This window comes from Miniopterus schreibersii, assembly GCF_964146895.1.
Source record: "Miniopterus schreibersii genome assembly, chromosome: 15".
Lineage (NCBI taxonomy): Eukaryota > Metazoa > Chordata > Mammalia > Chiroptera > Miniopteridae > Miniopterus > Miniopterus schreibersii.
This window is the reverse complement of record NC_138115.1, coordinates 40,940,961-40,967,169: the sequence shown is the minus strand read 5'-3', so window position 1 is coordinate 40,967,169 and position 26,209 is coordinate 40,940,961. Positions and strand designations below refer to the sequence as shown.

Sequence of the window (26,209 nt, the reverse complement as noted above, 5' to 3'; positions counted from 1 at the left end):
TGTAACAGCCAGTCTTAGTACGTGTGAGACAACTTCCTCTTTTTCACTCTCCAACCATCTTGCAACATGCCTCTGAGCCTCGTAACAGCTTTGAATTCGGAAGCTCCCAGTTTGCGAACTGTGCTTATACACACAATATGCTCTTACCAAACACTTTCACTGATCTAGTGGTTTTAATTTTGCTATATCTGGATTTTTGGCAGCGACTTAGAGAGAAAATATACATCAGATCACCTTTGTTCAGGTGTGAGTTACAGTACTGTTGGCCATGATTTCCATGCTAGTGAATTAATTTAGATATTAAATAGATATCTTTAAACAGAAACACACATAAAACAAGGGTGTGTATTGATCGACTGATGAACATGCGGTGATCAGCGTTTTGCAGAAGCCTAACAACATATTAGGAACAATGATTCAGTATTTGCTAATTCAGTGTTTGCAGTGACTCTATAGAAATAACTTCTGCAAATAACATAAACTGACTGTACTCTTTACCTGAAACTAAAAAAGTCCTGGCTGTAAGTAATGACAATTTCACTTCACTATATAATTCAATGTCATTGAAATTAAAACGTACGCAAACCCAGAAAGAGTTCTGTCTTCAGCGTGCTCATAGTCTAGTCGGAGAGATGAGTAGGTAGAAATGAATAGTTTAAGAAATGAACACTTCACTCAAAATAAACTTCACAATCTTACATAGGAGTCATTTTCTTATTTAGAGATCTATTTCCATTGTCAAAATAATGCATTGGCGTTTTTTACCACAGGGTGGTAAGTGATAATCAATACATAAATGAGATGGAATGGGAGCATAGAGGCAGGATGTGGCAGATGATCTTGTGAAAATTAGACAAAGAAAAAGGCTGCATGACGCAAGGTGCTTGAGGTGGTTTCTTGGTATGAGCGGGGATTCAGCACATAAAGAGGGAACAAAGGCTTAAGCACAAACTATCCAATTTGAATCCGTGAACAAAAAATGCCAATGTACTATTTTGCCAATGGAAATGGATCTGTAAATAGGAAAAACACTCATATCCAAGACTGTGAAATTTATTTTGAGTGACGTGTTCATCAGTAAAACTAATAACAGATTTCCCCCTTATACTATGCACGTGAGCTTGCTTCGTCTGTGTCTGAGTACTAAGGGTGGTTGTACACGGTGAATTACAACAAGAATGTTTCTTGGCTAAATGACCAAGTAAGTAAAAATGTCAGTGGGCCTGATTTTTTTTTTTTTTAAAAGAGAAAACCATTTTTATAGCTAGCATACAACATTGGCGCTACATTCCCGTTCTATTTCCTTCACCTACATTAAGTGATAGACATGCTGGCCATGGGCCTCGCTGGAGAAAGTGATAGAAATATTAAAAATAAAAGGCAAGTTTCATAGAAAGTATCCTGTTGGTACTTGTCCCGAGTGGTGAGGCGGGAATCCCAGCAATTAAACACAATAGACTCCTTGTTCCCCTGTGCCAATGTTTTTAATAGATCCACCATTGTAGCAGACTTAACTTTCCCCGGGAGAAATTACAGGCATCCTTTGAAAGATGCTGAGAATCACCCCATGGCCATGTTCAAACGGTCGGGCTTCATTTTGAACCATTCTGAACAGCTCTCTGAGTTCCAGGGACCCAACGTGGAGGGCTCAGGGCTGCAGATGACATTATGGTGTCTGTTAGAGAACAGTGGGAAAATAACCCTGCCAGAGTTGCTTCTCCCCACTCCCACCCCGACAAAATAAGGGGGCTGATCGCTTTCCAAGTGCACTGTGCCCAGCTTCTGCTAACTCCGTTTAAATTCATCAGCAGCTGCAGCAAAGTGCAGATGGCGCCAGACCCCAGGAGGGGGACACCTACAGGGGGAGCGGGCCTCCCAAAAAAGCTGAGCTCTCTCCCTTCCAAAGGCCAACATCAAACCATCCTCAGGATCCAGAAGTCCTGGCAGAAGAGAGAGTCCCAAAAGCCTGAGAAAGGCACGCTTTCCCCTTTGCAAACACAGGGGAAGTTGAGTAGGCCCCGCTGGCCCATTGCTAACGGCATCATCGCTGGTTATGGCCGCAGCTCCTGAGTCAGTTTCTCTTCCCTCACCTCCTCCTGCCCATTTCCTCGTGACAAGTTTGCTCACCAGGCCCTTCAGCCTTAGCACTTCTCACAAAGAACAGCACAAAATAGATGCCAGCAGGGCCCAAGGCAGCTGCCAGCGGGCTGTCACTCCTTCGCCCCTGGCTGGCGTGGGATGCCAGCAGCTCGGATTGATTGTGCCCTCTTGCAGCCAGGCTCCAGTGAAAGCATGCTCCGCTGGTGCCCCCACAGAGTCGGTCACAGCTGCCAAGCGGTCTCTCAACTTTAGGTGGCCTATGAGCATCCTACTCCAGACAGATGCCATAGCTCAAGACCCAGGCAGGACGACCTGCTGGAGACCACGCTTTCCAGGGCGAAGCCCACCGGAGGCGAGGGGGGAGCAGAGCCAGAAAGCGCCTGGAGGGTTCAGTTGCTAACTGGGTTGAAGGATCTGGCACCAGAGTCAAGGCCCCAAGCACGCTGCTCGGATGCGCTGCAATAACCAGCTGCTTGTCTGGATGCTCATTGCCAAATAGCAATCTTGGCACCCAGCCCTCGGGCGGGCACCATGACTGAGGTGCTGCAGTTCAGCAATTTCGCCAGGCAGTGCCAACCCCAAGACGGAGAGCACTCCCCTGTCCAAGATCTCGTCCAGTGGCATCTACTTCCTGTGGGAGCCTTAGCTCTGAGTTTCTCTGGCCAAAGAAAGGTAAAAGCACTTGCAAGAAAGAGGCTGAAAGGCAAATGCTACACACCAAAGCTTGTCTTCTGAATGGGTTAAAAGGATGACACTGGGGATTTTCTAAATCTGGGGTCCCTGAAACAGCTGCTGTTGTTCCTGAGGATTGTCTCAGCAAGCAAGAAAAGCAGGGATTCCAGTAGTTTTCAGTGTAAACTCCATGAATATGTAGATTTTCTCCCATTTATAAACATATTAATAGCAAAATTACATGTATTGGGTTGCTGTAGATCCAAGAATCCATTAAAATATATATCAATTTTAAAATCATTTTCAGGCTATGTGAACTTCACCCAGAAAAATGGACATTTAAGCACACTTTCTAAAGGTTATGTTTATTTTAGTGGTTCCTGAGAATACCAGCTTTTACCTAAATTTCTTCTGTTTAATATAAAATGCTTGGTTTGAGCTACTAGGGAAGGATAGTGCCAATGTGTATTTCTCTCCATTCATTTCATGTTTGCTATGTTTTTGTAAACCCTAACCTAGATCCCCTATAGAAAATCAAGCAAACAAAGGTCAGATAACTTGGTGGGACATTAATGATGAATAACTCCTTTGGCTCAACAGCTGAAACTGTTTCTTCTCTCCATCTCTCCTGGACTGGTTCCAATTCTTTGCACAAAATACACCAAACAACACTTGAAGTTGACTCACCTATCTTGTTGCTAATACGGGCTTATGGGCATTCTAGGTGCCAGGAAAATTTAATTGGTTATCATGTAGATATTTGGAATCATAGAGCTCCCTTTGACAATGGAAATGGATCTCTAAATAGGACAAACACTCATCTAAGTTTGTGAAATTCATTTTTGAGTGAAGTATTCAGTATTTAAACTAATAACAGATTTCTCCCTTACACTATGCATCTGAGCTTACTTTGTGACCTACACAGTCAGAAGGCCATTTTAAGAAATCTGATCTTTGGTATAAATTTTACAGAAATCGTGGGTTCTAGATCACAGAGGAAACCATATGAGGATGCTCATCATTAGAATAATATCACAAGCTCTAAAAACAAGAGGCAGCTAATAAACCACTGGCCAATCGCATCTTGTTTCCATTGGTCCAGACTGTAAGAAATGGAACCTGTGCTTTGTCTGTTTTGAACTGAGCCACACACCCATGTGTGTTCTTGCCCATGAAATATACCACAGCAAGATAAACAAGTTGAGGTTCAACTAGGAGGGACCCTTCCTATTAGGAGCTAGTTATTATACATATCACAGTCAAAAGCTATTAGCTTCTTACAGAGGGAGGAATGAAACTCTGTCATTGGGCATTTCTATCACACTGATAACCAGGAAAGAGTAGCTTCCATTCGAAACACAATGTCGTATTTTTTGGATATATCATCATATTTGAGAGTTTTTCATGCTTTTTTAAAAAAGGGAGAAAGGACATTAAAGCAAACAAAATACTTTCTGCTGAAGTGTTCTACCCCAAACTAGACACTCAACACTATTTCTTTAGTAGTTATGATCCAGATGCTACACTTACTGCACATCATAGGTATATTGCTTTGGCAGAATTTTGCAATTAATTACTTTTCATGCAGTTGCTCAGAAAGTCATTCCTTTGTGCCCACTGGCAGGCAGTTCTGACACTGGAGTTTGTACTATGGTTTGGTGTCACCAAAAACTAATATAAAAGTAATTTTCCTCCTCTCAATACATCTGTAGGATTGAAATACCCAAGTTCTCGATCATGTTTAATATTAAAAGTGTTTTGAGTCTTTATTTAGAAGTTTGGTGATGTTTTTTGTGACCAGAGATATGCCACAGGGACTTAACTCTTGTTTATATCCATTAGCCTATGGCAGGGATTTTCAACCTTTTTCAGCTCATGGCACACAAACTAATTACTAAAATTCTATGAGGTGATTCATTCACACCGGACAACTATTGTTGCGTTGTTGGCTGTTGTGATTTTTAAAATTTGACAATCTAAGGGAAAATAGGTCAGTGCCCCTGACTAAAAAGTCAGGTATTACACGTTTTAAAAATTCTTGTGGCACAGGGGCTGAAAATCACTGGCTTATGATAACACTGGTTTCATTTTATGCGTTGTTTCCGTTAAAGCAGCAGTTTCCAAATACCGATCAAGGACATTAAGTGAGCACAGTTCTTGTTAGCAGTTGCCTGGGACCGAGGAGTCGCCAGGATGTGGGACTTTCATGATGAAACTGGGAAAGTCCAGGACAAGCCAGAAATAGTCAATCACTGTACCTGTAAAGTGCTTGTAACAGTGTCTGGCACAGAGCACCTCGAAAATGTCAGCGCTCGCTCTCATTGTCCTTTCGGCTGGAATTCAAACGTGCCATGAATATGAGCGCATTCATCTTCCCGGGAATTAGCGCGAAGCTGTAACCTAATAAACACTGCCCTTTTGCTTTACAGTTAGAGTGAAACAGAGTCACACACACACAGACAGAGGAGCAAGGGCTCGGTGATGATGTCAAGGTCCACAGAAAATCACTTGCCGCCCAGACAAAACGGGCCTGGCCTGGCAGCGGTCCCTGGAAATACGTCCCCTGCCTTTCTCAGAGGTGCCGCCCATTATTCCTGCAAGATGACTCCTCTTGTAAAGTTTGAAACCGGAGGAGCCTGTAACAGTTCTCTGATAACCTCATTTCTAGTTCTTACTTGCACGGCTTGCAGCTTTTTTTCTGGCTTGTGGTCATGAAAGTCTCCCAAGGACACTTTATCCAATAAAGCACGTGGGCAACTGTAGCAATCACCGAGTTCACCGTGGGACTGTGCCACGGTCCTATGTTGAGACACGCAGGTCCTCGTGTCTCTGGCTTGCCCTGTGCTGTCGAGGCAGGAATCCGTGAAACAAATCCGCTCCCTTCAAACGTGGTCGCTTTCCTAAGATTCCTGTGCAAGAGTCAGCAAGGTTCAATTTTTTAGGTAGCAAATCAATGTCAGGCCCAGTTGCCTTTGAAAGCTTGTGTGCAGGGCAGTCATTACCAATAACCATGGTCTGTGTGTTGAACGGGGAAGGCAATTGTGTTTATGTAGAAAGTGTAGAAGAAAAGAATCACAGAACACCAGAGCTAGAAAGGACTTGGGATAGTGTGTTGTGATAGCACGGCTTCAGTTCAGAGCTAGAAATCATTGGATCAGATGACCACTAGCTTCACACAGAATGTTCATACTGGGAGCAAATTAATTTCAGTTTATAAGGGGAAAGTTCTTATAAGCATAACACTCACTCCATACAGGCCCTACGTTAGTGTTTTTCTTGTATTAACTCATTTAATTCTCTTAACAACCCTAAGCAGGAGGTACCATTACTACATCCATTTTATACAACGAGAAACTGAGGAACAGAGAAGTAGTGTAACTTGTCCAAGGACACATAGCTAATAAATGATAGATTTGACAGTGGAGCCCAGAGTGTTCTCATAATGATGTAAAAAGAACAAAGCTATAGGTACTGAGAACTGGAATAACAGGATCTCTGAATATTCAAAGAAAGATGTCAACTGAAACCAAGTTTGACACACATCTGAATTTATATACTGATGAAAGGATATTTCAGTAATTGATATGATTTAAGCATCTGTGCCCCTGATTCTAACTTTAGTGTAATTATTGAAATAAATAAAAGCCTCTAGTTAGCAAAAAATAATTTTAAAAAAATTGTTTAATGCACTGAGGAAACACTTTCTAAAGATAGACTTCGTAAGATAATTTAGTTCATAAAAACTGATTCAAGTAAAACCAAACTCAACGTGTTCATTCAGAAATAAAATCTAAGTGACATCAGAATTACCATTAATTTACGCACAGTGACTAAGATTACTGAATATGCTTTAAAAAGCTTTACTATACTCAAGAGTTAAAATGTTTGGCATCAATTTGATTCCAAAACTTCCATTTTATTTTTAAAATGCATATCATTACATCATATTTATGCACTACAACTATAAATGTTTTAAAATTTTTTTGCACTATATTTTAATTTTCATCCTTTAGACAGAACCCAAATTGTATGTGTTTATCTTGATACTGTGGCTGTTTATAGAAAAGATATACCACTACACAACAGATAGCAATAAGACTGAAAACAGTAGAAGATAATATAAGTGTTCACGGATACAGAGAGATAAAAAAGACAGGAATAATATAAAAACCAAAATATATGCTTCGTTTGAATGCTTAATCCCTAAAATTACAGGTGAACTCCACTTACTTCAGTCCTGTTATAGAAATACCAATGGCAATAACGATTTTTGACACTGAACACATCACATAAGTGAATAATAGTAACTAGCACTTACTAAGGGTTCAATGGGTATCAGTCGCTGATAGACTCAGATGGTCTAATGACTCAACCAAGCTTCCACAACTAGTAAGTGGTTAATGAGAACCCAGAAGTGACTCAAAATTCTCCACTCCTCTCATGGAATGATGCTACCTCCTTGCTTTCTTTAGTTCGGTGAGTTTAAATTGTGAACTTCCTAGCCAGTGATTGTATTTTTAAACAGCTTTTAGGATGATGGAAATGCTTTATGTCATGTTGGCTAGGTAGGTGCATACATTTGTCAAAACTCATCAAGTTCTACACTTAAAATGAGTGCATTTAATTTTACTCCTCAATACTGTTGATTTAAAAACTAAACAACAAATCTATTTACAAAAATTTCAGGGGCATATTTATTGTACAAAATAAAGTTCTCATTGATCACGAGACACCACAGTGTTAGAGATGTCTTGCATATGATAACAGATAAAAAGTAAAGCAGATGGTTTCTAAACTTTGTTTTAAGAATAAATTGTAACCATAACTGATTCTCAATCCTATGATTAAATAACACATGCAAATCAAACTACTGCCAATTTTCAGATGAAAAGCTGTCATTTTTAATATGACAAATACACAGAGGTGTATTTCCAGGGAACACTTTCATGTGTGTTTTTCATCAATAGTCCCTTATATTGTGGCCCGAGAAGTCATTTGGTTGCAAAGAGAAATCCATAGGAAAATTCCAGAGCCAAAAAAAAACCTTTCAGCAAACACTGTTCAATGAGCACAAATTGCTTTGCGTTAGGTACAGAATTAGCCATCAGTGGCACATTGTGATCCATTTGACAGCTGAAACTTTATGGCTCAGGCAAGAATAAATGGTTATTTCCTGCCTCAGTAGCAACACTGAGTGAGTAAGCAAAGTATTGATCTTTATTTAGTTCTTTAAATACATTTGACTCACATTATCCTGAGACTTCCCTCCAAAACTCTCCTTGGGATCTACACAATAAAAAGTCTTCATATTCAAAACATTTCTTCCCTTACTCCAGTGGTACAACTTTGAATGCCAGGGTCTAAGATAAAATCCTGCTTCCTATGTCTCCCACTATGAACTCAAGATCTGCCCTGGAACAAGTTTTAGGATACAAGTCCACTAAAATCATTTTGACATTACTAATGAATGCAGGCTTTATTCAGTCATTAAATATTTGTCAGGCACCACTTAAATACCTGGAACTGTGCTAGGCACTGGTGTACAAAAGTAAACAAGAGAATTCTACTATCCTCAAAAGTTTATAGTTAAGAAAGGTGAGAAGGAGAAGAGAGAAAGAGAATTAAAGAGGCAGATGATAAACAGATAGAGACAGAGGTAGAGAGAGAGAGAGAGAGAGAAATAGAGATACACAGAGACAGAGATAGATGATGATAGAGATAGAGACAGAGATAGAGATAGAGACAGAGATGGAAATTGAGATAAAGATAGAGATAGAGATAGAGAGAGATAGAGATGATAGAGATAGAAATAGAGATAGAGATAGATAGAGAGATAGAGATAGACAGAGACAGAGATAGAGACAGATAGAGATAGATAGAGATGATAGACATAGAGATAGAGATGATAGAGATGATAGACATAGAGATAGAGATGATAGAGATAGAGATAGGTAGAGATAGAGATGGAGATAGAGAGAGAGATAAAGGGATAGAGATAGAGAGATAGAGATAGAGATGATAGAGATAGAGATGCTAGAGATAGAGATAGAGATAGAGATAGAGATATAGAGAGATAGAGATAGAGGTAGAGGTAGAGATGATAGATAGATAGATGATAGATAGATAGATGATAGATAGATAGATAGATAGATAGATAGATAGATAGATAGATAGAGATAGAGATAGAGATAGAGATAGAGATAGATAGAGATAGAGATAGAGATAGAGATAGAGATAGAGATAGAGATAGAGATAGAGATAGAGATAGAGATGATAGAGATAGAGAGATAGGGAGATGGAGATGGAGATGGGGATGGGGATGGGGATGGGGATGGGGATGGGGATGGGGATGGGGATGGGGATGGGGATGGGGATGGAGGTAGAGAGAGAGAGGGATAGAGAGAATGAGAGAGATAGGTAGATAATGAATAAACCAAAACATCAGTGGGACATTTTTAGAAAAGATAACTATTTAGATATAGTTTGGGCACAAAGGAAAAATAGGCATTTCCATTTGGAAGAATGGTCAGGTAATGAGCCCGAAGAAAGGCCTACCAAGTGGTTCAGCATTTACCCCTTTACAAAGACTGCCCTGGTCAAGCTTGTCCATGGCCTTGATGCTGCCGAATCCAAGTGTAACTTTTCTGTTGGTACCTTTCTTAACCTCTCAACAGTATTCAACGCACTTGATTATCCTGCCTTCTTGAGACATTTTCTTCTCCCAGCTTCTATAATATCCCCCTTCTGCCTTTCTGGATTTCCTTTGTCTCACTGGTTATTCCTTTACAAATTCTCGTCTTGGTTCTCCCCCTCTCAGAACCTCGGAATGTTGAGCTGTGTAATCACTTTCCTTTGCTTGCTATATGCATACCCTATGTAGGACTCATAATTAAGAGAGGAAACTATTAAACCAAGCTCCTTAAACACTGGACTTGACAATTATCAGTTGTGTAACCTTGGGAAAGTGCTTAACTTGTGTCATTGATTTTTCAGCTATAAAATGGGGGTTGTCATGAGATATAAATGAGTTAACACATGATCTATGAAGCACTTACATGTAAAATACTTAGAATAATGTTTAGCACATATTAGGCACTATATTACTGTATCAGTACAACTTGTTCAAATGCCATTTATAAAGCTCAGTGATGCCCTTTCTATATATTTGAATCTAAACTCTGCTTTGAAAGCAGTCATATATCAAACTGCCAACTTGCATCTCATTTTAGATGTCAAAGAGGACCTAGAAAATAACAAGACTGAGGAGAACTCTTGATTTATCTCCACTCAAAACTGCTCCTTCTACAGTCCTCCTTATTTTATTAAATTACTCTATACACTCTCTAAATACTAAAGCCCAAATCTGAGAATTATCCCTAATTTCCCTTTCGCTTAACCTGACTACCATGTTCAATTCATCAGTAATTTCTATCATAACTGTCTTCAAAACATATCCAGAATCCATCACAACTAACTTCCTCTACCCTATTATTCTACCCCAAGCCATCCCCACCTCCTTCCTGTACTTCCACAATGGCCTCTTTGCTCATTTGCTTGCCTCTCTCATACTCCCCTAAAATCCACTCTTTATAATAGTAAGAATAAGTTTTCTTAAAAAAGAAATAAATTAGGGAAAAATCCAATCTTTATACTCTTTGCTGATTTAGCCCTGGTATAGCTTTTTTTTTTTTTTTTTTTTTTAGTTTCATTTCTTACTATTCCCATCATTCGTTACCCATTATTCTTTTGCTATTCTATCTGACCTTCTTTGTGTTCCTCAAAGACATTAAGTTTATTTCCACCTTTGGGCTCTTGTACAGGCTCTCTGGCATCTGCCTGAAGTGTTCTTCTTCATGCATATTATATTCCTGACCCTTTCTTGACATTGAAATTTCATCACAAGGTCACCCAGTCAATAGTAACCTCTCAGTCTTTACATACAACCTCCTTTTCATGGCATTTAATTCTTTTTATGGCATATTATGTTATCTTTTTAAATTATTCATTCATTCATGTATTGTCTCTCCCCCTTAGAATGCAAATTCTATGCAGAGACTCACCAGCCCTAAAGCAATCTGCAGCACTTAGCAAATAAATGACACTCAATAAATACTTTTGAATAAATAAGCAAATAAACTATGGCAGTTGTGAAAGAGAAGAGATGTTGGGTATCATAAACACCAAGCAATTGGAATCTATGCACCTTGAGAACTGTTTCTAGGTTGGGGAAAAGAGTGACTCCAAGTTTTCTTTTTTTGTTTTTAATTTCAGTGACTGGATAGATAATGGTGCCATTCACAGAGAAAGAAAACACTGAAAAAGAAACAAGTCCAGGAACAGTCTTTGTAGGACATTGAGTTTCATAGCTCTTAAGATTCAAATTTGGAATTGTCCAGGGAATAATGAAATATGGACCTAGGGCTAGAAGAAACAGATCTGTATGGGCTAGAGGTATAGATTTAATAATAATCAGAATAGCTGAAATTATTAAGTAGAGAAGAACAAAAGAATTTGTGGAGTGAGAAGAGAGGAGGTCAACACTCTGGAAAACACCAAAATATTCAAGAGGCCAGTAGAGGAAAAGATGCTGGAAAGAAGAATCTCAAAAAACAAGGAGGGGCTCAGGAAAGAGGAGCAGGATAGCCAAGGAGGAAGAAAGTTTTGACAATGAAGGAGAGGTCAACAGGGTCAAGGAACAGAGAGATCAAATTAAAAAAAGACTAAAAACTAGTCAGCTCTGTTTGGCAATTAGAAGATCACTGGTCATCTGGAAAACAAGATGCCATCTGAACTTGCCAGAACCTGCTCTTGAACCCCAAGTTCCTCAAAATTTCATGCACACAGCAAATCTGCTTGGAATTCAACTTCTCGCAGACCTCCAGGACTTTACTTGGCACATCCAAAAAAAGCTGATGATACCCTTTCCCATCACCCCTTTTTCTGCATGTGCTACCTCCAACATGGTAACCTAAGTTAACTGGTGCTCTCGACGATTTCATTTTAACTTTTCTCTGTCTTTCTAGGATACATATAAAAAAGTGTTATCGGCTATCAGCAATTTCAATAAATAGATTTTTAAAAATCATGGGCATTTAGCAGAATTTTCTTCATCCAAAGTAGTGAAAACAATAATAAATGAATGTTCAATGAATCAGTGGGACAATAATTTCTAGGATGCCCCCCAAATGCTGATTATTTTTTAAGATTTGCTAGATTTATATTCACTAGACTATAGTTAGTAAGAAAAATAGGAATATATATATATATATATATATATATAGAGAGAGAGAGAGAGAGAGAGAGAGAGAGAGAGAGAGAGAGAGAGAGAGAAGTTTAATAGCATGAGTCAAAACAGGAAGGGTTTCTTGCTTAATCATCAATTAAAATGCAAACGTTATTAAAAAGTGAAATGTTGAAGAAATGTTGGCTTATGAAAATTATGTGAAGAAGGAATGTGAGATCCTTCCAAACACATTCTAAAAGCACTTTTGGAGACCTATTCACATCTAAATTTAAATATTCCATTTTGTAATCAGAAAGTCCAATTCATTGTAAAATTACCTTAATAAATTTTTTTTTAAGTCTTATAGTTAATTAAAATCAAATTGGTAGCTCCTATGAAATTTCTAGATTCTATGAAAGTCAGAGCAAGGAAGTTAAGACGAAGGATTAAATTATGTTTTCTGATTAGTGTGGGCAGCATTTGCTCAAGGGGTCCTCAAACTTTGTTCCATGTTAGAATAACCTAAGCAAGCTTTTAAAATTTTCAGTGTCAAAGCAGACCCCATGCTAGTGAACTCAAACTCCTCGGGAGTGAAATTCAGGCATCAGTATTTTTTAAAGCTCCTCAAGGGATTCTCATGAGCAGCCATGGATCTGAGCACTCGTGACTTATGCTACCCTTGTTCTCATTAAATGAATGTTTTAATGGTTTATGAATAAGGGCTTTGAAGTCAGAGCCGGGTTTTGAATCCTGGTGGCTGTGTAAACTTGGACCGGACCCTTAACCCTTTGAGTCTCAACTTACTTAACTATCATTCGGTAATTATTGTTGCCAGTTCATAGGGCTAGTTTGAACATTAAATAAGGTAATATAAAAACAGACTACATAGTATGTAATACACAATAAAAGTTGTTCATAATACATATAAGTGCAAAATATATTATTAACAAGTATTTATTAATTACAAACTAGGCCTGGTTTACAATGCATACTTGGCAAATAAGCCAGTACCTGAGTCTGAATTAATATATGTGACCAAGTGTCAGCTCCATGCTGACTCAGTGGATTCAGAATATATATATATATAGAGAGAGAGAGAAAGAGAGAAAGTTTAATAGTATGAGTCAAAATCGGAAGAGTTTCTTGCTTAATCATCAGTTAAATGCAAACGTTATTAAAAAGTGAAATGTTTGGGCCTGAAAGCCGCTCTCTCATTTAAATCACACAGGGGCAGAGTCCAGTCGCCTCCTCCTCACACCTGCCGCCACACAGATTTATGACACCTCAAAAGCAGCTGCGCAATTTGAGTCCGACTTGCAGGAGAAAGCTCCTAATAAATTTCCCCGGGATTTATTAGAGGGAACTTTTAAATCTTCGATGACACAGTAAGAAAGAACTCAGAGAGTGTCCAGTCCTGTCGCCCTTATTTCCTCGGTTGCTCCGAGTGCATGACGACTTGTTTTCCTTTGCTGTGTCTGCACGGCCTGACAGATGCCTGTGACAAGGTTGCTTTGCAGTTGATAAAAGGTTTGATTGTGTCGGGGCGTTTGTCAGACCGGCTGACAGGCCGCGCATAACGGGCTCTGCGCGGGCCCGGGCCGCAGGGCTCCAGCCGGCTCCGCCTGCAGCGCTCACCTGGGCCAGGCGCCCAGCGGGGCGGGGAAAATTCCGGGGGATTAGCTTGGGCAGCCCCCAGCTCCTGCGCACAAACACTCCGACTTTGTTCCCGGTTCACTGTGGGTGTTTCTCGTCTGTTGTTAAATGTTAAAGTGACATTTACAGCTTCAGTTTAAAGGGAGCCATGCTAGGGTGTCAGGGCTTGAGCAAGAAGAACATGTGCAGAGAAAAATGCGGGGCAGGGCAGCTGACTTTCTGGTCTGCTGGCGATGATTGGAAATATGTGTGCATCTACCTATGAGTGTCCCTCCTGTGCCTTCACTCTGCTTCAGGTGGCCTTAGCAGCAGCGTGTCCACTGTGGAACAGAAGAACAATTTACTCTGTAGCGGCACAAGGCTGGTATTGGCCCCAGATTAGTTAACTAAGTGCAAGTGGGGGTGATGTCCAGCGAGGGCCTTCTAAGAGCACTGTATTTGTTAAAACTTATGCCGTGAGAATGATTAGATAAAAGGTATTGTTCACATGGAAAATATAAACACATTAATGAGTTTTCTTTCCATTTAAAATTCTGTCCATTATGTTAAATGCTTGGTTTTATTTTTTAAGAGCAATTTCAATGGGTTTCAAGGGAATGTTTACAATAATATAATAGAAGTTTCCAATTTCTTTGAGGGAGGAAATATAGCTTAATATGCGAAAAATAATTATATCACGAAAATTTTATTGGGTCCAAAAAAGCTGCAATGCTCTCTCTTTATTAAGGCAAATCTATCTTTTCCCACTTCTATCTCCTCTTCTTGAAATAAGCATAAAAGGCATATAATCCAAGAACTACACCCATAGTCTCCAACTGGTAAGCCATCCCATGAATATAATTATATAATCAATTGGAGTTTTAGTTTTCATTATAGAGCTCACCCTTGAACAACATGGGCTTGAACTGCACAGGTCCACTTATACGTAGAATGTTTTCAGTAAATTTATCGGAAAAATTTTTGAAGATTTTCTTACTACCACTGAAGCAATCGTATCAATTACACTAGACTACCAAAAAGCAATCATATTGCTCCTTCTTGGTTATCAATGCACAAATTGTTATACCTGTAAATAAATATGAATTTATCTTTCACACTGTCTTTTCATTTTTGTTGTCTAATGTTAGTTATACATGTAACATCTACAGTGTTTTGCATCATATATGACAAATTGATATAGATACTGATAGATGCTTTATCTTGTAAACAGATGACATAAATTTATGATATTGATAAATACAGTAAAGTACTGTAAATGTATCTTACCTTCCTTATGATTTTCTTAATAATATTTCTTCCTTCTAGCTGACTTTATGGTAAGAATAAAGTATGTAACACATATAACATATGAAATATATAGTAGTTGACTGTTATATTATTGGTAAGGCTTCTGGTCATCAGCAGGCTATTAGTAGTAAGTTTTGGGGGAGTCTAAAGTTATATGCAGATATGTGACTTCATGGGGAGTGACTGTGTCCCTAACCCCATGTTGTTCAAAGGTCCACTCTATTTGCCTTTAGTGCTTTTAATATTGTAGCCACTCAATGTTTAATAGTATATCGATGACCCATTCATGACTGGGTAAGAAAAATAGACTAAAAATCAATGATTTGGGTCCTATTTTGTGCTACTTCGCTGTTTCTTTTTGGAGCTCATTTGATTGTCTCTCAAGTCCTTGCTTTTTAATGGGAAAATAAATGCATATGAAAAAAGACATCTTTCACCACACGTAATTGTTCCAGCAACACCATTATTAATTCTCACTCCTGTTTCTCCAGCCCTAACTTATTCTTCCAGACCACTTTTCACTGTTCCTACTCTGACTGTTCCTTGACCTCAGGGGATCCTTTCTTTCCACCATGTAGTTGGAGTTATCTTTTGAAACAAATTCTGACTATGTTACCTTCCTGTTTGTGACAATTCAATGATTTTCTCCATTGCTTATAGAATAAAACAAAGCTCCTAATATGATATACAAAGGGATCAACTTATTTCTCTCCATGTTTCCAGCTCATACTGCCCCTTACTCCAACTCCCTCTCTCTGCTGTCACCACACTGGCCTTGTTTTCAACCTTTTATCTTTGCCATGCTCCCTTCAGCCATTGGTTCAACAGGCATAAAGTTCCTTCCATCTGGAATGTTCTTCTCTTCCTTCCTCACTTATTACTCCTCCTGATCTTTGCTCGACTGTCATTTCCTCAGAGATGCCTTTCCTCATTGCCCTAACCAGGTATAATCCCATGTTACAAAGACTACTAGGTCCATGCTCCTTTATTGCATTTACAGTGCAATTTTATAGCAAATCATAGGATTATTTAATTGATGTCCTATTTCGTCTAGGAGAATATTAGCTCTACTAAAGCTAGGCCTTTCTCTAAATTTACTCACCACTGAATCTTCAGCCCAGTATCTGGTATGCAACAGAGGTGCTCTGTAAATATTTCTTGATTGAGAACACAATAAAGTTCCTTGAGAATTCTCAAGATGAAGACATTACAAGGTATTTCCTACAAGATACACAATGTGATGTATTCGTTTCAAAACATAGTTATAACTAGAGATTTTCCATGGAGTAGTCATTCTTCATGTCTATTAGTTTTCATTTTTTTTCTTGTCTTCATTTTTTTATTTTACTTGCAGTCCAAACATAGGAGCTTTGGTGTTGACTGTGAGTGGAATACTTCAACAGAATTTGCTCTCATATGACTCATGGTGAAATAATGCAATTGCTTTCCTTTAATATCATTTTCTTGCTGTTCATTAGTATTAACATGAATATTGCATTCAAATACCAGATGATTCCATATATCTATGCCCTTTTTTGTATATCTCTATTTTCATCATTTCATTAGTATGGATATTAGCAAATATTGCATTTTCTATATTATATGATAATATTAACTCTAAAATACTTACAATTCCATTGGAATAAACATAGTAAGTTCATTTAAACCAACAAATATTATCTGCTTTAAAAATGAAATTATTTTAAATTGTTGCATGAGTAATAGAAATGCAAAATGATTTACATCTTTACAAGACTACTAATGTAAAACGGTAATGAGCAATGTAAGAGCGGAAACAGGATTTTACATTTGACCTGCATTGGTCTTGTACCAAAGGCATCTCTAGCCATTAGCTCATAGTCATGCAGCTGTAATCACTTTAGATTGTGGCCCCAACAACCCTGCAAAAGGGGACTGGTGAAAGATACCAAAGGTGGCCCAGAGCAGGTTTTATTGCTAACTAACAAGGGCCTCAATAAAATAACATAATTTTAGAATAAAAAAAAAATTAAAAGATTATCGAGTTCAAACACATTATTTTATACATGGGGGAAACTAAAGCTAAGAGGGGACAAATCATTTGTCTAATGCCAATACCCAGTTGGTGGGCCAGCCAGGGCTGAAACCCAGATTGCTCAGCGCACAGCTATTTCTACTACATTCCATTGCCTGATCACATTAGTTCTGTAAGATTCTCTAGGAAAATGAATCTAAGCAATAAACCCCAGGTCTAGACCACTTCAGTAGCTGGAAAACCCATAAACATTTTTTTATAATAACATGAGCCACATCTTATTAGCTAGCAAAAATTAATATGAACAAGTAACCATTATCCTCTGTGCATTTAGCATTCTTTAAATTTCTCAAATGAACATAAGAAATATTAACAAAACTCCTTTTCTCAAAAATAATGTTTCTATATCACTAAATTTCTTTGCTGAATTAAAAATGCCAATACAGGCTTTTAGGGAACACTTTCCATTTGTACATTTCTAGCAACATTTTTTGCAGAAATGGGCACTGATACAGGATGTCATAGTATCATGCTCTATCAGCGGTATGTTCATAAACTAGCTCTCCCCCCCAGAAATAAGACGTAAAAATTTTTAAAAGCCCTGATGTGTAAGGCTCCCTTCTTCCTGTGACATAAATACTCCCACCATGGCCAACCTCAAGATACTGAGTCTGTAACAAATTACAGAATTCCAGGATATTTAACAATTGGCTCTAGTACACCAATCAGAGGCAGCTCCGGCCACCACTGATACTACAGGGAGGAAACTGAGGCTCAAAGAGAGTCAATGATCTGCCTCAAGATCATAGAGTAGCTGTGCAGGTCGAAATACAGAGAAGTACAGCTCAACAACCTTCATATATTAAGTGAAGCCTGATGCATTAGAAGTAGTCAGTGGTCTTCATATTATTGTAGAGAAATGCATCCCAAAAAAACCAGCACCATCAACACCACCACGGAGCCTGTGAGAAATGCATATGCTTGGGCTTCTCCCCAGACCTAGTGAATCTTGGGCCCCAGAAATCTGTGTTTCAGTGAATGCTCTGACTAGTATAGAGCAATGGGAAACAATCTTTCTGTAATATCCAAGATTTTTTTTTATGAATGAGATTCATATACAAAATAAAATTAATATCTACCCTTCTTTTTCACATCAGATTCCATTACAGAAAATACTTTGTCTGAAGCTTCTCACAAAAAGTCCGCAATCTTTCACATTTTCAAAGACCTTACTTTTTAAAATGGTTTAGATTTTTCTAACAGCAACAACAAAACGTGAGTGATTTACCCTCCAATTTTCAATCTCAACATTTCATAGACCAAAAGCTAACATATATTCATATGTCTTAGTCCTGGCACATTTTGTTCTTTTTTTTAAAACTGCTTCTAAATAATTTTTTTTCAAAGTGCCCCCACCCTCATGCACATTCTGCCTAGTCAACTGGTTATATTTTAGCATATTTGTGTTTTGGTTTATCTGCCACTTCCTGTTGTTTTGCCATTTGTTCCCAATCTTATAAACCAGAACAAAGGCAAATAAATACTGTCTGCTTTGTTTTCCTCTTCCAATATTTCAGAGGTTGGAAAATATACAAAATAAATATCCTCTCAACCTTCTTGTAAAAGCATTGCAAAAGAGAAAAAGAACAATTGAGTAATAGTTTCCCCTAATTTAAAAATACGCAGCTAAGGCACAATCAAATAACAAAATGCTGTGCTGATATTACTTTGAAAATCATCAGGCAATAATCTAAAAACACAAATCTATGATTCTTAATTCAGTATCTATTATTAATTTTACTTGGATTATATATTTACATATGTTCAATTTATTTTCTAAGAAATAAGAGAGTTAATAACATGTGTTGGTAGATAATGGAATAATGGAAAAATTTTGGAAGGGCATTTAATCACTAGCACATTTCCTAGAAAATGTAAAGCTACTTGGTGAGTGCAGTTCGTGGCCATGGTGGAAAACAGCTTCACTGAATTAGAGAATTTGCCTCATAATTCTCCAAATACCTGGTTCCCATTGAACTGAGGTTTACCAAGAACTGGCCAGAAAAGCTTTGCAACACAGGAGTGAACCCTCCTGACATCTACCACCTCTTCTGAGTTTTTTATATTTTCCTCACTAATAATTCTGGGGGGGGAAAGAAAAAAAAAAGGCAGCTTTTTTCATGAGATTCCTCATTGGAGTCAATGGTTTGAGGGCCCAACTCAATACTTGCCCATCAGATTCCTGGTGAACACATGCATATCCACCAGCACTCCCATGCACATCTGCTCAAGGACCCCCATTTCCACACCATAAAGTAAACAAGTGTCATTCCCTAAGGTACCATGGCCTAAGACCTGAAACTGAAACCCCACTCATACAACAGTCTTCCTCACTGAGACACCATTGAATGGGTGTATGACGTAGAGAACCCAGCCCTGTGTGGTCTGAGCCCGCGTGGGCGAGCGTGTGGTCTGGAAGCGGCGCAGAGCAGAAGGGCACTTACGGTTGGCACAGCTTGATTAGGTCCTGGTCAGTGGTGCCTGGTGGGAGGCCTCGAATGTACAGGTTGGTTTTACTCAACTGTTCCCCGCTGCTGTTGTTGCTGCTGTTGTTGCTGCTGCTGTTTGTGCTGGGGCTGGGAGGAGCCATGGGGTGGGGAGCTGGTGCATAGGACTGCTGGAAACAGAAAAGGCTGTTACTGGAAAAACAAAGCCAGCACCTATCCCAGGCCAGCAGAGCACCTGAAAGCAACCAACGCAAGCACCTCGGCCTCTCCAATCCACACACGCACACACATATATCACTACTCTGGGGACTTCTGGGAACAAAAGACACCTTTCCCCCCTTGGCCCTGTATTTGGAGCTGCAGAAGCTTGCCATTAATGGGACATAAAGAAGTTCCCAGGTGCTCCTGACAGTAGCCTATGGCTTCGGAGTGTGTCCACTGTGATTCTCCTTAGTTCTTTAAAGCAGCGTGTTATCTCCCTCTCTGACAAAAGAACACGGTTCCCTCTTGACACCAAAGCTCTGCCCAGGACACATTTGCTAGCCCAGCATCTTTGGTTTGCCTCTACCCTCGGTTCCCTTCTCTTCTCCAAAGCGACTCCCTGAGATTGTTCCCTCAGCTCTACTCTCCAGCTCAGTTCCTGATGCACAGAAATCACTCTGTGAATAGTGATTCTACAAAGAAACAAGCAAGTGAGTGAGTCTATCTTATCTCTCTTCCCTCCTCCCAAACCTGCTTCTTCACGGGAAAAATGACTTTGTCAGCAAGACTCGGCGGCCAGTCTCTCCCTCCAGTCAACATTCCCTTTATTTCCCTCTACTCCAGGGTCTCGACCTAGACACCATTGACCACGTGGCCAGGGTAATTCTTGGCTGTTGGGGCTGTGTTGCTCATCACAGGGCAGTAGCAGCATCCTTGGCCTTTACCCATCAAATGCTAGTAGCATCCATCTCCCAGCTGTGACAACCAAAACTGTCTTCATGCACTGGGAGTAAAATCTTCCCCAATGGGAAACTCCTTCTCTAACCTGTCACACTCTTTTACGACAAAATGGAAATGATAAAATGACCTCCAGCAACTAAGAATATACAATGTCAGGGTCTTTATAATTATACATGCCAAAATTAGTAGATATATTACTCATTATATGTCATCTCTTTTTTATAGCCATATCGTCAGAAGTTCTAAAATTACACCGACTGTCTGGGTTGGAGTCCCTGCTGCATCTCTTATTGACTGTGTGACCTTTGGATGGTGCCTTAGCCTCTCTGAGACTCAACATTCTTATTAATGCGAGGAGGGTAAAAATAGTACTCTCCTGTGTCATAGGGTTTTTACCAAAACTCAATGATCTAATGCAAACAGAATGGTTCCTGGAATTTAGTAAGTATACCATAAATGTTAACAATAACAAAAATGTAATAATGATGATGATGATGATAAGGATAATATTTGTCATTTATATCTGTATTGACAGTGATATTAGTCTGTCTAACTATCCCAGCTATTCTCAACTCTAACCCAGAATGCTACCTAAAGGCACAATAAACACATTCATCAGATTCCTATGGGGGCATTTTTGGCTGAGTTTTAACCTGAAGACGCGTTAGCTGCTTTATCAGGGGTGGGAAGTATGTACTTATCAAACAGCAAGTAGGTGCTTAATAAACATTTAGGCTACATGATGTACAATACAAATTGAACTAACACAGCCTTTAACCCATACAAAAGGCCACACTTTAGCAGCAGCCCAGCTTGTTTCCTGCTATAACAGTGTGTTTAACACACATTTCCAGGATTTCAGATTTGCCCGAGTCCACACTTCCAGCTAAGACAACGCCTCTTAGATGCAGTTTGTCACAATGCAACTCGTAATATCTGCTTTCATCTCCCACCTTTCCACACCAGCCACCCATCACAATTGCCCTGTTTTTTCCATGCCCCTGCCACTCTTCCAGCCTCCGTGCTAGCAACCTTGGCGTTAGCTTCATCTGTTCCCTAATCCTAAATCTCAGAATACGGTCAGCTGCCAAAAATCTCTAAGAGGTTTCTAGAATCACCCTTTTCTTCAAATTCCTACTTTTTCCCTAGGCCAGGGTCTGAACCGCGTCCTACACAAAGGACCTCAAGCTTCCTTGCTGGCCTCCCTTCCCTCGGGCTCTCCTCTTACTTACTGGGGGTTCTGGGGTGGGAAGAATGGCAGAACAGGCAAATGCAGACACAGGGTGGTCAAGGGTGGATTAGGCAGTTTGTTTAAGCAACGGGGAGGTGACAGGGCAGAAATGACAGGAGTGAACCCCAGAGACTCTAACGCCCTTCTTTGAAATAAACATTTTCTCAACCATTTCTTTAGTATTAATTGGTTACCAACATTTTTTTCGTGTAGAATTTTAGAATGAATTACACAGGAGACTATTTTCTGTTCCCAATATTTGAATAAAACGACGTATTCGTTGCCTTTTGGAATTTAATATCTGCATAAAGATTCTTGGTCGCACATGAAAAATTATCCTTCCTGACTGAAGAATTGTGCTTTTCGCACCTGGGACATCCCGTAACACTTAAGCCCTACCTCTTTACAAGCCCTGCGCTTAGTAGGCGTTCAGTACATCTGGCTGAAGTAGCATCCTGGCCTTTGTGTCTTGCAATGGGACAGATGAAATTTATCTTTTACATCCCATGTGCTTTCTTCTCTTAAATTTCCCAGGGCTTTTTTTTTTTTTACCACTTTTACCTCCCCTCCCTCTAAATTCTTTGAATTCCGTTCTGTACTCAGGCTTCTTTTAAAATGAGTCTTTGTTTAAAGCAGTTGTTCCTCCTGCCCAGCCTTTTAAACCACCAGAGAGCTGGGAACATGTCTCCAGCGTCCTGTATCGCAGATGAGATGGACCAGTTCAGGGAGCCCTTGACTGATCAAATACGAAAGCACCGTCTGCAGGATGATCAATATATGTTGACTTAATTTTTTTGTTTTCCCTCAGGGGTCTGTGCGCGAATTTTACACAACTGGAGCACCATTTAGTAAATTGCATGGTGCCTAAAACAATAAATGTGCCCTGCAAAGGGCCCAGTGTATTCACTGGGGTGAAAAAAATTAAACAAACAGTCAAAAGCAAATCAAAGCTGGAATCAGCAGTGGCAACTTGTGTGCACTGAAACAAGGTACATACTTTATAAACAGGAGCGGAAGCAGCAGATTGTTGTGGAGAAAGGATGTATTTCAAAAGCCCTTTGATGAAACTATACAAAGGTGGCTTTCTAGGTCATATTCTTGTTTGTGAGTCCTAGAAATTCTGCTGAAAGGGGTAGACTTTCTGGGTGTTATGGAACCAATTAATCCATAGATTTTAAGACCCAGTTCTGACACCCCTGCTAATTCTTAATATTTCATTTACGTGTTGATGATACACTGAATGATTCAGGTAGCAGTCTGCACTGTAAATCACTCTTTGGTTTTGAAAATTATAAATTCCTTCCTCTCCATCCATTTTCAAAATACACATCTTTTAATCAACAAAACATTGGCTGAAGGTTCCGGGAATGTCTGACAAATGCACAGGCTGAAATGAATTAATTTGTGAAAAGCAAGAGAGGTTTTGTATGCTCTGGCTGCCAAAGACAAATGACTAAACTACAGCATCTTAAAAAAAAAAAAAAAAAAGGGAGCATCAATAATCTTTAGGGGTTAATGGGTCACAGCAGCCACTTTCCTGATTAAAAGTGGTTAAACGTGACTGATTCCTTTCTCAATTCTCCCTCTTTAAATGAACTTGGAATTTTATCATTGATTAGCTTTTAAATCATTCTGAAGCACTGAGGAAGAAATTTTGAAATGGTAGTAAAAAATATTTGCTGTACCGCTCAAAGCCACGCTTATAAACCCTCGTTGGGGTGGTGAAGACTTAGGGCCTGGGGTTCCTGAACGCTGTAACCCTGAGCTGCAGCAGCCCAAGGGGTTGCTATGAATTTGCAGTGTCTGTTGGTTAAAACTAGTAGAAACGCCAGAATTTTAAAAGAGGGGCTTGGGATGGCACTCCCGTTGAAGAGGGGAGATAGAAGACTTCTCTGGAAGCAGAAGCTGCACATGCTCGGCAAGCAGGCAGATTTCTCTTAGATGTTTATTCATGATGGCACTGCTAGGAGGGTCTGTTAGGGATTATGGGAGGGGGACCGAAGCCTTCTTAGTCACATGTTGGGGCTGCGAAAGCAGTGTAGTCTTTAGAAAATCAAGTAAAATGACTTGGCATCCATTTTTAAAGGAGTTATTCTTAAGGTAAAGATTCTAATAATCATTTAGATTATTAGGTAACATTTAGCCTATGCTTGCTAAGCATTTTTTTAATTGATTTTTAGAGAGATAGGAAGGGAAGGGAGAGAGAAGCATGGATTTGTTGGTCTACTTATTTACGCATGCCCTGGTTAATTCTTCTATGTGCCCTGATGGGGAATTGAACCCACAACCTTGGCATATAGGGATGATGCTCTAACCAACTGAGCTACCCAGCTAGGGTCTTGCTAAGCATTTTATACGATGTCTTCATAACAGCCTAATGAGGCAAATGATATTCATCTCAGTTCACAAATGAGAAAACTGAGGCACAGAAAGGGCAAATGGTTTTCTCAAGGTCACAAGGCTAGAGCCCCAGTTTGAACTGAGGGAGTCTCATTCCAGAAGCCATGTAGTCCCCAAAACACTACAAACTTCACCTCTTAATGACAGGGGGCCAGTAAACCCAATCGGCTTCCTTGCAGTGAGCCCTGGAGGGGGACAGCTCTGGTGAGCACGTGTAACGGGGGAGAAGAGAATGATGATGCTGAACAGCACACGGTCAAAAGGAAGGTTAACAAGCTCCTTCCCTCTCTCAGCATTTAAATAATGGCAATCTTAAAGTTTAATTTCGAAGGGGAAGTGCCCATCAGAAGCAAGCATATTATGAGTTTTTCAAATAATGTCAAACTAGTGGGGTTCATTTGTCAAGATTCATGGCTTGTTATTTAATAACAGGAAAATGAACTGGCTTGTAGATCACCCTAAACAGCTGATTCATTTAGTGTGCTTTGTTAATATGCCTCATTTTTCAAGTTTGAAAAGTGAGTCAACCCGGGCCTCCTACATTCTTGTAAATTGTGTGGTCTGTGCCTGTAGGTTTGGAGAAAGGTTCATTGTCTTTTTTACCCCCTATGTGTTTTAGAGGCAACCTGGAGAGGGATGTGAATGGTGTTTTTGTTTGTTTTAACAGAAAGTATTCGGTACATGCAATAAATGTTGTTCACATATCAATGGGGTAAAGTAAATCATTAAAGATCATGTTTTAAACAATGTCAAACTACATTAGACGAACCCCTGTCTAAAGGCAGGGCTGTAATATTTATGCACCAGCCAGATCATTTAAAAAGGGGGTTCTCAACCTTGGCACTCCTGGCATTTTGGACAGAACAATTCTTCGCTGTGGGTGGCTGTCCTGTGCATTGTAGAATATTTAACAGCAACCATCTTCTACCACTAGATGCTCATTGTACGATCCACTCCTCATGATGTGGCAACTAAAAATATCTCCAGATATTGCCAAATGCCCCCTAAAGGGGGTGAAATTGCCTCTGCTTGAGAATCACAGCTTTAAACAGATCCAGCCACTCTCTTTGAAGGACCAAATACAGTACCCTCATTGAATCACGATACTAACCCAATGGCCTAAAAATGATTTCAGTGGAAAACCTCATTACCTACCCAAAGTTCAACTTCTTAACCCCAAGTACACATGGCATCACCTCCCTACACCTCCACCCTCTGCAAATAAATTGTCCGTATGCCACATTTCATTTGCAAGCAGAATAGGTCTGAAACATAATTCTCCTGCTGATTGAAAACATAACTCTTTTACAAAGAGAATTTTAAATATTTTTTGCATGCAGTTCCCCTTGGCTGGGTATCACAGAGCCTGGATGCCAAACTGCAGTCAATTCTATTCCTGGCATCTGGTTGCTGGCAGGGTCCTGAAGCAGTTGGTCTGGTGGTTTTGGAGTAGCCTTGGACTCCATCACGCAGCCGTCTGTTTTGCTGATGGGCTCCCCAATTTGTTTTCATTCATCTTCAGTGCAATAGAATTTGTACTCTTTTATCCATTCAAGGGTAAAACCCTGGATAAAGTCTCTCATGGGACTGACATGCCAACTCTTTCACTATCCAAAAATGAATATAAACCACATTCCTGTCCTAAATCATACATTATTTAGCCTGCGCATACACATGTAATCCACTGCTCGGTGGATAATGCTATTGGATTCTTCTCCCAGACAGTGTAATTTCCACATAACCTTGCCTCTGCACACCTCTCCCCTAGTATCGACACGACATGAGAGAGTGGACATGGCTAAAACTGTGGCAATCACTGGGGTGTCTATAATAGCCTCAAAGAAAGGGGAATGTGAATATTGTGCATGCGAGCAACAACAAATGCAGCGCAATTAATACCCAAGGCAAGCCATGCAATTTTAGCCAGAGTTTCGTGAACCACATACATTATCACTTTGCAGTTTTACACTAGGCGATTGCCTCTCCATTATATAGAATATGACTATAGAAAACAATTGTTTCAATTACACCTTTTATAATGGAGTTTGGTGAAAGCCTGCCCCACAGCTCGGGTATGGAAATGAGCAATAAAAGACAAAATCCTGCACAAAAGGCAATCATTCGCGATTCCCCGCCAGCCGGTCTAGGTAAAGCGACCGTCAGCAGTGCTAACACGGTGC

At 39.6% G+C, this 26,209-nt stretch overlaps 1 protein-coding gene across 19 annotated transcripts in view; it reads right to left on the bottom strand.

Annotated features, from left to right (window-relative positions):
• Nucleotides 1-26,209, bottom strand: part of RBMS3 (RNA binding motif single stranded interacting protein 3) — a gene marked incomplete at its 3' end in the record, with an annotated part of 558,684 nt that overhangs the window by 403,551 nt on the left and 128,924 nt on the right. For 14 of the 19 annotated variants that reach the window (XM_081160721.1, XM_081160710.1, XM_081160713.1 and 11 more), the window contains one exon: nucleotides 19,454-19,626. In XM_081160721.1, coding sequence (XP_081016847.1) covers nucleotides 19,454-19,626 — 173 coding nt within the window. The remainder of the gene's footprint in view (nucleotides 1-19,453; nucleotides 19,627-26,209) is intronic. The other 5 variants (XM_081160722.1, XM_081160712.1, XM_081160720.1 and 2 more) reach the window with 1 other exon arrangement.